This window comes from Neopsephotus bourkii, unplaced genomic scaffold (assembly GCF_033783945.1).
Source record: "Neopsephotus bourkii isolate Nb327-2 ecotype Australia unplaced genomic scaffold, CSIRO-AGI_Nbou_v1 NB_144, whole genome shotgun sequence".
Lineage (NCBI taxonomy): Eukaryota > Metazoa > Chordata > Aves > Psittaciformes > Psittacidae > Neopsephotus > Neopsephotus bourkii.
The window spans coordinates 1,301,893-1,316,976 of NW_026900661.1; the positions used below are offsets into that span (position 1 = coordinate 1,301,893).

Genomic DNA, 15,084 nt, shown 5'->3' on the forward strand with positions numbered 1-15,084 from the left:
ACTCTTGCATGGAGCAAGACTACACTCCTGTTAGGCACTCAATTTCTTTCTGTAGTTTGGTCAACATCATCAAATTTCTGCCTAAAGACAAAAAAGCAGGAAGAGAAAAAAAAAACAAAAAAAAAAACAACCCGAAGAAATTTACATATGTGATCTGGGGTCATAACATTACCAGTATTTTTTCCTTAGGACAATACACCGCAGAAATATGGTTGGTTTCATTTATTTGTAATGGAAATGTGCCAATGGATCTTATTCTCACTGAATCATAAGCATATGTTTTTTTGCCCGTTACATGTTCCTTGTAACATATTCCATGTTACATTTTTTTCATGTAAAATGAATACATACTCCATAAAATAGCTATGAAAATAAGAACAGAAATGATGTAACAAAGGCTAACGATTGCCCTCTTAGAAATAATAAAACCAGTGTTTCTCTGGAAATTTTCAAAAATATCTGAAATACTAAAAAACAAGCTGTTCCTCAGTGAACAGACTCTAAAATTCTCCATTTCTTCATATAGGTTCCTTGGATGAACACCTGGAGAACTTAATGCAAAGCAGAGAAAGAGATCCTCTGGAATGCATGAGGCAAACCTGGCCTCCCTAACACTTCCATCAGAATTGTACTTTAATGTGGTTTTCTTTTCCAAAGACTTCTTTATTTCCCCCATGGCCAGTATTTTCTTGCTCTTACTATCAAGATTGGCCAACATTAAGAGCAAAAGGAGTGTTGGAAAGCCAAAGTCATTGATCTAGTCACACTAAGCCTTCTAAAGATTTCTAAAAAAGCAGATGGAATTATAACTTGTAGCATAAACATTAAATCCATTTATCTTAGGAAAGGAGAAGGTCCACAAAAGCTCCATTTAGCAGGAGTCTTTTATCATTTTTTTAAATTAATAAGCGTACTAAAAGCAAAAAAGAACAGAATCTTCTTCAGACAACAGAGATGTATCATGTTTTGTATTTTATATCTGAAGGCTTTTAGCTTGCATTAGAAAGCAGCTTTTTCACTTATCACAATTCCCATATGTGACAGCACAAATACAAATGTAAATAATTCATTGGCACTACATTTTTCACAGTATATTATACCTTGCCACCACATTATACGACACAACAAAACACACCAGGGCACAATGTGAAACAAAAGCTGAAGGGTTATTCAGTAATTACAGCAGAGCTATACTTGATCAAAACTCTCAAACACCAAAGCAACTCTGATAAAAAGCAATTATTTCATATTGTTTTCAATTCTGAGAGCATATACAGAAATAATTTTTTTTTCAGTGGTATTTAAACTACTTTATCTAAAAACTGAGAAAATTTCTAGGCACTATTGCTACATATAGCATACAGGAACCACAGTAAGATCTGAAAGAAGCAAAGAAAGCAAAACGTTTCAGATTAAGCCCTTCCATACAATCATGCTGTTCAACCTCATGGAGCTACCTATTGACAGTTCATCCCTCTAATTTTAAGAATTATATGTGGCATTAGATACAATTTTACAACAGGTTCAGTTGTGTCAGAGCTGGGTTTAAGGGGTATAAGAAACAAGTACACATGAAACAAACAAAAAAACCCCAACAAAATTAAGAATAAAGTCTCACCAAAAACATGGACAACTTTTGAGTCCTGAAGCATGGAGCTCCCACAGGAAGCTTGCACTGTTACTCTGATGTCACCTGTCTCAGCAAACTTTGTCACCAGAAAACTCTCCAATGTAAGGAGCGGCTTTAAAAATACACAGAAAAGTTTAAAATAGAATTTCAGCAATAACCATGGGTACAGTGTCCTAAGAGAATGTCATTAAAAATGTCACATCAATTATACAATTAATCAACATTTTATCGAATCGTTCAATCACAGTTCTCAATAGGGAATGTTTCTTTCCCTAAAGGATCTTTTATAAACAGAATAGCTGCTGTATGGAACAAACATTTCATTTGGAAGAATTCATTCAGGTCCCACTGTAATTTTGAGGCAGGTTCAACAATCCCTATAAGATCATATGTAACAAGTCATTTGCCTCAAAAATTGTAGAGTATGTCAGAGTTAAAAGAATTAATTCAGTCGACTTAGAGCACAAACATGAAAGTGCACCAGTCCACCATAATCTCCAAGGAGGAGCTGAGATGTTCTGTTCCCTGATGACCATCCATATGAACTAAAAAACCCCGTCATATCGATCTGCAGTGGGCTGTTCTAGCAATAGCAAAGTCAATATTGTGAACAGATACAGATCTGCTATTGAAAGAACTACCTTGAAAGAAATTAACCCAGCCAGCCCAGCCAGGTAAGAAATATTCCCAATAGAAATACCTGGATATTTATTGCTCTTAGATATGTTTATCTAGACTTTCTATCCCCAAATGAATATCACTAGATTGTTTGAGTGCTCTCACTGTTTTCATATCCTCTTAGACCTTTGTTATTTTTGATATGCCAGTTTATTTTAAGCTCTCAGAAAATATTTGTCTATACAGTGAATATACAGCACTCATATCAACATGAAAAGGTATAAATCAAAGTCTCATCATTCACCAATGCTATAATCACAAGTGCGCCCTCCTCCACAATATTTTTTCCACGGGTAATGAAACAGAATAAATTGTTGTTTCCCTAAAAAAGAAAGTCATTTAGAAATTCAAACTAATTCTAGAAGAGAAAATACCATTTCCAGTTAAGTAGCTATAAAGGGAAATTAACATTTTAAACGTATGCGATTAACCAAGTGAAGTTAGATACTGCTTCCCACCAGACATAACTGGCTATTTGGAATGAAAGATGTTCTAAAAGAAGACATGCAACATGGCAGTACCTCTATTAAAAGTTGCCACTCAACCTTTATTAGAAACAGACTGAAAATCATCTCAGTCAAAACCATTCATGTACCTGTAGATTGTTTCCTATCCACCAGTAGAAGACTGTCAAATTAGGGTTCTTAGGCAGTATGATGGCTGTCAGGTTCACCTCTTGGTTTCTCCCCACAACTGGAACCACTTCTAGATTTAAAGCCTGCAGTGGAGCTGAACAAAGTTCCCAAAATATCACTGAACAAGAATCTATCAATTTATTAATGACTCTTTTCCCCAAAGCCTCTCAGCTGCACACCATAAGGTCCTGAAATTACTTTTCCTTCCCTCCTGCTTTTACATCTGTATTGAAAACTACAGGCATAATTGGAAGGACCTCATTTCAACACACCATTCCCACTCTCCTCCCCAACAAACCAACCCACAAAACAACCCCTAAAGCAATGAGACAGATCACCAATATGTACCTCTCTGATCCACTGGTTTAGTCCTGGTTATAAAGTGGGGAAAAAGCAATTTCAGCTTTTTTTTTTTCTTTTCCATTAAGTAATAAATGATCAAATGAATAGAAATCTAATAAACCTGAAACTGCTACAGAAAAAGCAAGAAACTAAAAAGGAATGTTGCTGACTGCTCATTTTCATTATAAAACATCAGCTGTTAGGCTCACAGAACACAAAACCTCTCATTAACGCATACTTTAAAATAGATGTGTGCATCAGGGGAATATTTTTTTGGAAATCAAAATAGATAACCTCTGTACTCCAAAATGTGCCTTAGAGTGAGATTATTTCTTTGTGAACTTCTGCCGATGGAGGCTGTAAACATTATTACTTGTATGAAAGAAATGCATCATTACAATCATTTTATCTGCTGCTTAATGTTGTATTTTGTTTCATAGTACGGTAATTTTATTGAAAGAAAATCTTTCCCTTGGAGGTTTTTCAGTATATCTTTTTCAGAACATCTGAGGGTGAAAGCTTTATAATAGCATATTGTGGTAACTAAAATTTCTTAACTTCAGCTGCAACATCTATCCAGGATATCAAACGGTTGTATGGTCCAACATGCATTTATTACACAGAATGAATACTAAGACAGCCATTTTTGTTCCATTATAAATACCTTTTAACTCACACAAAGTCTTTAACCCCTGTGCAGACTTAAAGGATATTAACACTGGTCTAAAGCCTTGCTATTGCTCTTTCTTTCATGAACTGAACCATTGCCCATTCACTTCTAATTTTTACTAAATTCTTTTAGTAAATTCATCTTAATAAACTGACTAACGTCCCTGAGAGCAAGTTATCTGAGCTGTGCACACCCCCTTTCTCCACATCACTTGAATAGCCTGTGTGCTGCTTCATCCAGATGTTAGTTTCTACTTTCATTCTGCATTTTCTCCAATGACTCTTTAACCACCTATGTGAACTCAAGGCGTGTTTGATGCTTAAACAAATGATTTATCCAATAACCTCTTTACAAAAGGTGAGTTAAGATGCCTCTCCTATTACTAGAGCTTAGAGGGAAAATTTGTTCCTCCTAGAAATAGATTTTCCTTCTGATGAGGTAAATCAAAGAAAGCCTGGACGGATCTGCATCATTTTTAGTTTTGCCATAAATTTACGTTTTCCCAGAGGAAACTGATCATTGTGAGATATGGTTTTGCTCCTGAGGGTTACTTTCTTTTCCAAAATTTTTAGAAGGGAAGTCATGTGGTATGTGAACGATGGCTGTTATTTCAAGTTTGCCATTCCTATGTATTACAGAGTTAATTACTGTGAGTTCTTCTGCTTGTCTCAGTCACACAATTCCATAATGCATTTGAATAAGCTTTGTAGCACCCTTAATTGTGTAGAATTAGGAATGAAGTTGACTACCAGGATTTCTGCTTAACAGAGCTACAATTTCAGTGTAATTTTCAAAGCTTCCTGATTATTCATACTATAGAGATTATGGTATCATGAAAAAGAAAATGTAGGCCTAAATCTTCATTTCTCTCTATTTTGGGTTACCTACTCACATTTATACTATCAGACTTACTCTCATTTCTTTTACAGTTCAATAAAAAGTTGTAAACTGTGTGATCTGGATGATGTCCTGCATTACAGGGCATTCCCATAGCAATAGAACTTGTCAAAAGTAAAAAAAAATATTCCCTATGCTATTTGTCCCTGAAAAAATTCCCTCAGAATATATCAGCTGGAGATAGAGTGAAAGCAGGACTTCATGGACATTTTTGTTTTCACTATATTCCACAGTGAAAAGTGTCCCTGAATGACTATGAGTTTCTCTAGAATGCAGAAATTGCAGTTTAATTTATGCTAGCTGATTTCCTCAAATCTTTCCTAAAAAATCAAAAAGAGCAAATCATATCAAAAACATTTATTCAAGCAGGCTGGATGACATGCTTCCATGAGTCTTCTAGACCATGAGCTGCATCCACAGCCAAGCTCAGGAATGGACCGCATCTGCTTCAGTGCTCAGCTGCCTCTTCAGCACCAGTCCTCTTAACACATCAGTCACACAAAAATACCTCTTGCTTCTGTAATTTGCAAATCCACTGTATAAAATACTATCAACATCTTTTATGTTCACTGTTTATCCCGATGAAGGCTACAGCAGAAGCACATTTTGAGAAAGCAGCAGTTCTGCTTTCCATCATTACTCGTCATTCTCTGAATGGTGAGCTGCTCTCCTCAGAGTTTTTTGCCGTTCATTGCTTGTACATCTACTGTTGGTGTGCTTAATCTACTTCTAAGTACCTAGAAGCTCCTAAAAAGTATTGGTCCTAAATACTTATCTGGAGGTGTAAAATAATTTAAAATATAAACAGAAAAAGAAACAGGTAATTATATTGAGGTGGATAATTCAATTCTGAATGATTCTGTTTGATTTTAATAGAGAATGGCTATTAGCATTAATGGGCTGGTCTCCATCTGCTAATCAAAGCAGAACTGGAAACTCTGAACTTAAGGACTCTGATTAGCAAAATACATAAACATCAGCAGTCACTAGGCAGGCTGACATAAAGTACACAGGTATGTGCACAGCCTTGTATGTGGCTCTAGCGATTTCTACTGCCTTGGGATTAGGACGGAAGACATGCCAATCACAACAGAGGCAAACAAACACCTGGAGAATGCAAGATGAGTATCTTTTCTTTTGATGTTACTTGTTTCTGAATTTTTGATGCATCTGAAAAGAGGCAAAGCAATAGCTGTCTTGAATCTCAAAGGAAGAAGAAAATTCAGTTCCAGTTATAACTTTCCTTCTTCATTTCAATTATGAGATGACTGAGGTACATTAAGCTTGCAATGGTGCATGGTATTCCCTGTGCCATGCTATTATTTTCTTTTAAATCTGTTTGATGACTTTTTTAAGGTCTTAATTAAGGAGAGGGAGAGAAGTCTATGTCAAGTAATACTGGTTGTCAACACAAAGTTATATAAAAGTATCACTTCAAAACTTTGTGAGAATTAGCTACCTAAAATCTAGGTTTTAGTACTTTAATGAGTAGCGTGACTTTTAGAAACACTGAGATTTTGATTATTTTTTAAACCATACAAGAACTCATATGTTTCTCAACATGTCTGTTCACTTGCTTCACACTACAAGCTCCTAAAAAGACATAGCTTGGAGTGTTAAATTTTAGCTGCTAAGACAGCCAACAGGGTCTTGAGTCAGGAAGATGGATCAAACTGAAGATCTGAACTCAGGCATGCTTGCTATTTAAAAGATTAATGCAACATCCTTCTCCCAAGTCCAAACAAAACTAACTCTGACCCCCTAATGCATTAGGCTTGCAAGCCTCTGCAATACACAGTACCGCAAGGCTGCATTAAGTTACTGAAAAAGAATATCCATTTTTCCTAATTGTGACTAGCGAGCTTCTTTACTACTTCATAGTTGTCGTGAGGGTTTTACACTGCAGCAAAAGTTAGAAAACCAAAGAGCTGATTTACAGTTGACTTGGACGAACACCACAGCTTCGTCATGCCCAGCCACATTCTCAGCCTTCACCGAGACCCGGTAAATCCCAGGATTCTCATAGTGGTGACGGATGGGCTCTCCAGTCATCGTAAGGTTCACATATATCGCCTTAAAGCCGTCTCCAAGATCTACCTGGTATTTGGTATTTAATACATCACCCTAAAAGGAAAATATAGAAAAAATATTTTAAATGGCCAGAACCAAAATAGACAGAACACATGATTATAACCATTTCCTGAACCACAATAGCATTTCTAGCCTCAGCCAGATATTCTGACTCAATTGCAAGAGTTACAGTAAAATCCCCATACCCATGGCTAAGATTTTACTGCAACAGGTCATGTGTGCATTAATAGAAAAAAACACAAATTTTCACATTAAGGTGCTACCTTAAAAAAAAAAAAAGACACCCCAAGCCATTAACCAATTTGTATGACACAGAAACCATCACTCTTGTCTCAATGCAGCTGGACATTAACATAATGGTGCAGCCCAGCCCCAGGATGTGGAGTGATGATCATTGGATTGCAAACAGCTAAATAGTTATTTTAGTGAAAAACCACTCATCCAGTGAACTTCTAGCCTATGTAATTATAAAATAAAATTAATTAGTTTAGACATTCTTCACAACACCTTCTAAGCAGACCACTGGAGTCTTAACCACATGGCCTTCAAGATCCATACTGGGATCTTTGTGCAGAGTTGTACTACACTGCACAGAGCTACCTGCATGTTTAGAATGCCATATGCATGCTTAATGAAGCAGATTATTGAGCTGGGTTTGGGAAAGGGTTTAAAAGTCCAGCCAACTAATTCCGTCATGTCAAGCATCTCGCAGAATTTATTTCATTGCACTTTTGCTAAGTGCTCCGTTAAATCACACTGTCTTCCTAAACTCAGGCCTAAAATACTACAAGACTGATACTACTGTCAGAGGACAAACATATGCCCATCACTCATGTCATGGTGTGGCCGCTCAGGAGAGAAGTCAGGCTTTTGCTATGTCAACTGGTGATGCGGACGGAGTCAAACAAAAATTCATTTCAACTGCTAGCAGCAACACTTTCTCAACACTCCCGGCAGCACTGCCTCAGCGAGCTCCCCTGCATTCTCAGTAGTCTTCAGCAATATGGTACTCCCTGCTTACCACAGCATACAGCCATTACAGTCATACAATTAAAACAGCCTGCATGTCCAGGTTGGGTAAAAAATACTTCGTATTGTGAAAACAGTCTTGGTTTAAAACCCTCCATTGCCTCTATGAAAGGAATATATATATCCATATGCTAATCAGGTGACCTGAATGGCCATTAGAGCAGAAAGCTGACACCCTTCAAAGTATTCAAAAATCACTTCCCTGTAACCCATGCTCTGAAACAGGTTTAGATCAAAACATAATCCCAAAAGTCAGCATTAATGTAAAATCAAAGGAGGCAACAAAGCCTAGAATTTACGTACCGTGGCATTATAGAGGGAAGGAAAGCATACTATTATTTCTTCTTTTTATCATTTTGCAGTTTTGTTGATTTTCTTCTATATTTTATCAGATGAAAGAGCACTGCTTGCAATGTAAAAGAGTACCCATAATAAGGAACCCATAAGGTTATCAAATACCTGAACACCATATTTCAGCACGCATAAGGAACTTAAAAGCTTCTTCACTGTATTTTTTTCCAAATAACATCTTTCTTTTGACAACAGATGACTAGAATTTAGCAAAGGAGATAATGTTATTAAAGTTTAATGCAAATGAGATGTCTTCTTGCCAGCAATGTGCCAGTAAGTGGAATCTGTTTAGGTGATACTGGTTTGCAAACACTTCTTGTTCACTCTTTCTTATGCTAACAAGTACACATGCATATTTTTTCCAGGTGAGACAGAAACCAGTGTTGAAAGACAATGGATGCAAGCTTCTCTTAAGGTTTTATCCTAACAGCTTCCCCAGTGTTGAGGTGAGAGTGCTGTCTTCAAAATCCCAAGGTACTTTCTGTTTCCCTGACCAGAAAAGACAGCAAACAGTGGACAGATAGAAAAAAAGTCACAGAGGAAAAACACAGCTAAATTTAAAAGGAACTGGGGCTTCCTCTTCCATGCAAAATGGATGATTGTAAAAAATCAAAATAGATGATTGTAAAAACATTGTTTTTATACAATCAGCCAAAAGAATTTTGGAAAAATAATTATAACTATATATTATTATTATTATTTCTAAGGTCACTTGTAAATTGCTAAAACATACCAAAGCCTGTTTTCTTTACTTCCTAATGTCCTGCACCTAGTAACATGCATTCAACATAACCAAGTAAACTAATTTTGTTCAGCAGAGAAAGCGGCATGTTTTGGTTTATCCTAGTAGAGCTGTTTCTTAAACTCAGTAAATGTTACGAATTCTCTTTAGACATTGTTGTATAGATTAAATCCTAAAAACCACTTCAGGACATTTGAGTATAAATATATTATTCATAGCCATAGGGGGCAGCAAACTGCTAGATTTCTTCTAAATATGCCTTCCATTTCTATGTACTGAGCAAAGACTTCATCAGAAAACACAGCACGGGATTCCCTTCCAGATCCCTCACTTCTGAAGATTTTTGAATAGTTTTAAATGCTTGCAGCATTGCCACAGAGATTCCTGAAAGCTTCAGTAGGAAAAAAAGTCAAACTGCCAGTCAAAATCATTAGGAGTCCAAATTGCAACCAAATGCTCTATTCTTACAATAAACATTTCCAAACAAATCCTAAAAAGAGAAGGCAGCATAACTTGCCACACAAACTGCTGGGGCACTACAAGCACTGGGACAGAGAGCTTGTGAAGTGTTGAGCAGCCCAGTGTTCTGCACATAACCTTCTTGATTCCATTACAGAAATTAATCCCAAGTGCCCGATTTATATTGCACAGGTTTGCCAAAACGTGTGAACTTTGTTCAAGTTCTTGTAAATCAGTGGGGTTAGCCAGGAAGTACAACACTGTGGTAACCTGAGCACAGCAGTTATAGCCTAATGCTAAAAAACAAGTGTTAGGAAATACACCCACAGCAAACAATTCATCCTAAAGTTACTCACTGCTGTTGGTCAGGGCCTTAGGGCATTGCCTCTTTCAATAAACAGAAACAGAATCCATATCTCTAGGAACACAACTAATATATAATAAACGTCCTTTTGTTGTGCTCTTTGCTGATTTCTGTAAAGCCTTCCCTCAATTCCTTTCTGAAAAGCAGATTCTCAAAAACACTTAAATCAGAATATTAAATGTTGTCTGCATTTCTGTTCTTCTCTGATAGAGCAGTTGAAATTTTCAGTCTAAGGAGACTTTGGTAATTTAGTTCCTTTGATTTTCCAAGAAGCTGTTGCCTTTAAGGAATAATTACTGACTCCACTGCTGAGGAGACAAATCCCATTCTGTGGACAGAATGTGGTGGTTTACTGAGCTTACTGCATTGTCTGGTTCACTTGAAAACAGAAGTTCCAATATTTAGAGAGTTATTCATCTTTGTCTCAAGCACAAATTAATCTCTATTCAGCAGCAAAGCAGGGAGGAAGGAAATGAGCCCTAAAAGTAGTGATGAAACTCATAAAGCCAGTGTTCATTCCTACCTGCTCTTGTCTGACAATGAAGGTGATGTCTTCCCCAGGCTTAATGGCCAGGCTTTCTTCCCTGATGCTGATCTGAAGTCCTTTGGGAGCAATCAGTGGACACATATGCTGTGCTAAGTTCTGCTGCAGGTCTACACCACCTTCACACACATTAGAAATAACTTTCCTGTACCTGCAAAAACAGTACACAGTGGGCACAGTGAATCACAGGTGAGGAGAATACTATCAGAGGCACTGAATATGAGTGTGATGGCAGCTAATGAATATTCATTGGGTTCACAAACAGACAAGATTACAGATGACCTAAATGAATTAATGATGCAAATACTTTGATAAGGGATATTGCCTTTACTGAGTGAAACCTGTTGAAGAAAGAGGGTGTAGAGCACAATAATGATTTCACCTGTATGCATCGGAAGAGTCTGCCTTTTTGAACTCAGAAACATGACTGAGCAGCCCTCCAGGAGCTAGGTCATCTGCTGTCCTCACTGCCATACCCTTTCCTAGTGTTCTGCAGTCCTCAATGCTATGGAGGTATTGATTCGACCCCCAAAGAAGAGGAAGAAATTAGACTAAGTAGCTTCTGCATTAACCCAGAGCCAATTGTTTAACTGCTGCTCTCAAATCTATGCATTTCTTAAAATGCTTAAAACATTTATTTAACATAGCAGTATAAAAGAGTGAAAAACCTAACACTTATAAAGAAATAATAAGGGAATATAGGATGTGTACGGTAATTATTTACACATCATTTTCACTCAGGTATGTTATTCTTAAACATCCCTTAAAATTGGAGTCAGATTTCACTCTTTTGAATTCCTATTCTGTATACCACAGCTGTCAGCCACAACCCAAAAGGCATCATTTTCCCTGGTAAGGCAAATATACACAGAGACTGTGATTCTATTGCCAGATTTGACATTTCATCGTTTGGTCCTCATCTCCACAACTGACAGAGATGATGTTATGATAAGCCAGAATAGATGCCAGCTGCAAGTTATTCTCAGCACAGACGTCAGACTACATTGTACTGTATATTCTATGCTATATTGTTTACAGTTACTGAAGCTTTCCTTTGATTCTCAGTGGCCCATATGGTCAGGAAAAGAATCCATTCTCCACAGAAGTCCTTACCCCTATAGAAGTGAAGTGGGAGGTTCTGGCTCCTTAGAGTACTTAATTGAATTCAAACTGAAAATTGGTTTGAACCCAAGCAAAGGGCTAAAAGAAAAGGCTCTGAATGGACGTTCCTAACGATGGCTACAACACATCACAAAAAATTGTAGGAAAAAATAATAAGACAGCTCCCCCTCTTCTCAAATGGATTAGTTTTTGAACTGCTGTGAATGTGTAAAGTAGTATTTCTCTTTCATTAGTTAGCAGGCAGCTTCTGCACGTGTTCTAAATCAGAGTCAGAACTTCCACATTTCCCAGTTTTTCCAGTTTGCCTTATTTACGTTTCCTTCAAATGACTTTTGTGGCCCTTGGTCGGAATGTTCTCCTCCTCTCTGGAAGGCTCTGCAAGCCATTAAAACGCAAAATCAGCTTACCCAGTACTGCTGGTGTATGCCTGCCCCAGCACACAGTCTTCAGGAGGTGCTTCTGGGTTAAACCAAAAGTCAGCAAAACATTTGCTGGACTCTGACTTCAGAGGTGCGGAGCGCTCAAACCCATAATCACTGAAAAAAATCAACACCAAGAGTATTAATTCAATACCACTTCATTCAACAGTCTCATTTGGGGTGGATGAGGCAACTTTTTTAAGAGTAAAACCATTTTTTGGTATTATTCTATCAGATGAACATGCAAGTTGGCGAAGCCAGTTCATTCTAAGTCTAATGTCAACAGGACTTGTGTACACTTGGAGAAAAACTGGTTGCAATTACTTTGTCAGTTCTGCAAAATTAACTCTTTTGGCGGTCTAGATTTTTAACAGGTTTTCTTTGCCACTCAGACCAATCTGTTTACTCTGGGTTGGGTTTTGAGTTGTTTTTTTTTTTTTGCTTTATATGCAAATAGAAAGGGTTTGCTTGCCTTACAAATCAATCTAATAGTCATTTTTCAAGACTTGATCAATAGAGAAAAACTTCAGGATTTGTTCAGTCAGGTAAAACAAATACTTAAAACACGGCAGTGTTTTTAATCAAAGGCAAATGCAAAAGCAACATGTTGTTCAAAGAACGGACTGCCTATTTGTTTATACATGGGTATGTGGGGTTAGAGGCAAAAGGAAGAAAATAAATCCATCTCAAACTCTAAGTAACTATTTACTATCAATAAATCAAAAGGTCCACAGACAGACTCACCATAGGAAATCAGAGTTCACACATTCACAAACTTTGGATGTGAGAGCTGATGTGAAACTTCTCCCTTTAATGCACCATGATGTAATCTTCCTCTTTCGAAAGCTCCTCTGCTGGCCCATGATGCAACGATCACCCTGAACATCAAAGCACCGGACTTATTGCACACTGTAACCTACATCACACAGATATGACCTTATATTGTTCTGAGAAAGTCTGGTCTTGCTACCAAGACTATAAACTTGTATAAACTCTCTCATATGCAAATGTGCAGGTATAGAAAGCTCTCTTATCCATGGCTGTACAGTAATGGGCCATTACAGTTGTAAAGTACACTATATTTCAGGGCACAAATCCAAAGATGTTCCTGAAAATTCAAGTTCAATTCAATACCATGTTTCACGTGTGCACAACCTGGGCACAACTCTACAACTGGCCTTTTAAAAATACAGCGTAGATGCAGATGGCTGAAGTTGTAGCTAAATCACTACGTCTCATGTCAGCAGTCAACAAGCACTAACCATGCGGACACAGGTAGAATGAAGACTATCTGCACACACTCCACTGGTAACCAGGCAGCTGCCAGTACTCTGTCAAAGTCATTTTGGTAGTTTCTAATTTCTGAAGGACAATTCAATGCCAATACCCCAAGATATTGTTACTCTTTAGGTTCAGATCTGCATAACATTCCTTGTAAATACACAGCATTCCCAAAGAAATAGTGTAAATTTAGGCATGAGAACTAGCAAATGAAAGCTGGAGAAGCACAGTCATAAGCCAAAAAAACCCAACCCTGCAGAGAGATTGAGAACAAATGTACTGGAAGAAGCAAAACATACTCAAAATTATGATTAATATATTATGAATTATATGACATATTTCATTTAATTAAAAAAAAAAAAGAAAAAAAAGGGCCAAAACCCAAAACAAAACAAAAACCAAACCCCATTTAATCAGTACATCATATAGAGAATGTGGCTTCCCAAAACTGCATTTGGCCAGAACACCAGGATTAGCACAGCCTTAATGCATTACTGCAGAAATGGTATTGCCCAAAACAACTCGACTCCATTACCTGATTGGTCCACTGATAACTTAAATTACTTCTGGAATGGACTTTACTCATGGCAATTTATGTATGAGTACAGTATGTGGTACGAAAGTTGGCAGAACAGACAAACGCATGTTGAAATTGCTTCAATCAATATTACACACTTTAGTTTATGGTATATGCTTCTCAACCCAGCAGGACCACCTATTATTATGGCAAACCACCAGATACACTTTTGTCTTTCCCAGGACACAGATCACACAACTGAAGGGAACATAAAATCCTCTCCCATTTTAAACTCTTGTAAAATCAGCAAATACCAACATATGGAGATCAAAGCTGGGGATGTAGCATCCAAATGCTGTTTGAAAACTTTTTCCTAGCACACAGGTCTACATGAATACAAAAGTTATGCAAGTTGTGGCAGTCAACATAAGGCTGTGAATACCTGTAGATTTGTGAGCTCCCAAGACTCATAATCATCATCAGTGCACTCCCTGGGGAAGGATGGTCTGAAGTCCACCTTTACCAGCTCCCAGTCTGAACGGTAGCTTATATGTCCAAAGACTCTGAACAGAAAGATCAAAAGTAAAAAACTTACTGCAAATAAATACCATACATCTGAGATTCAAATTTTCAGTTCTGTCTTTTCCTTTCTACAGTCATGGCTCCCTACTTAAAAGTCCCTCGCATTTTTTGTTCCACTTTCATTTCTCTTCAAAGTCTTAGTTAGCAAACACTTACTAATTGTCCACAAAACTTTACAATGAAAAAAAAACATAGCTCATAGATTTCTTTTGTTGCTGTTGCTGTTTTTTTTTCCCCTGCAAAATTATCCAGTAATTTAGTTGGAAAACCACTACCATTTCTAATTTGGAGCCCAACATTTTTGTCTATTATATTGTAATGTGGAATATACAGGATGCTCAGGTTCTGACAAGATCAGATCAGGAAGCAGAATCAAGGATCACTGGATTCAGTTTTCAGCTCTGTCACTCATTCTGTGTGACTATAGGGCAACTTCTTCAGTTAGTTGTTTGGGGTTTTTTGTTTGTGGAGGTTTGGTTTTGTTTTTAGCTTCTACAGATTTCAGATGGCAATCTGCTATTGTTTAACCTCACAGCAGTATCATGAAATTGTATTAATTTCTAAGGAATACACTGCATTTACACATTGTTCTGAGGAACTCTTGAGTCTCCTCCTCATTTCAGCTAGTCCTATATATTAAAAAACAGTCACAAACTGTAAATTTCTTTGAGGGAAGGAGGGGAAAAAAGAAAGGAAATCTCATTGCTTTAAAAACCAGACTGCACTTTCAA

General features: G+C 37.2%; 1 protein-coding gene across 9 annotated transcripts in view; it reads right to left on the bottom strand.

The window, feature by feature from the left end:
* SORCS2 (sortilin related VPS10 domain containing receptor 2) overlaps positions 1–15,084 on the bottom strand; it is a 545,361-nt gene that overhangs the window by 22,612 nt on the left and 507,665 nt on the right. For all 9 annotated transcript variants that reach the window (XM_061369718.1, XM_061369703.1, XM_061369709.1 and 6 more), the window contains 7 exons: positions 14,214–14,334; positions 12,718–12,851; positions 11,962–12,090; positions 10,412–10,583; positions 6,790–6,976; positions 2,904–3,037; positions 1,619–1,742 (listed from right to left, as the gene is read on the bottom strand). In XM_061369718.1, coding sequence (XP_061225702.1) covers positions 1,619–1,742; positions 2,904–3,037; positions 6,790–6,976; positions 10,412–10,583; positions 11,962–12,090; positions 12,718–12,851; positions 14,214–14,334 — 1,001 coding nt within the window. The remainder of the gene's footprint in view (positions 1–1,618; positions 1,743–2,903; positions 3,038–6,789; positions 6,977–10,411; positions 10,584–11,961; positions 12,091–12,717; positions 12,852–14,213; positions 14,335–15,084) is intronic.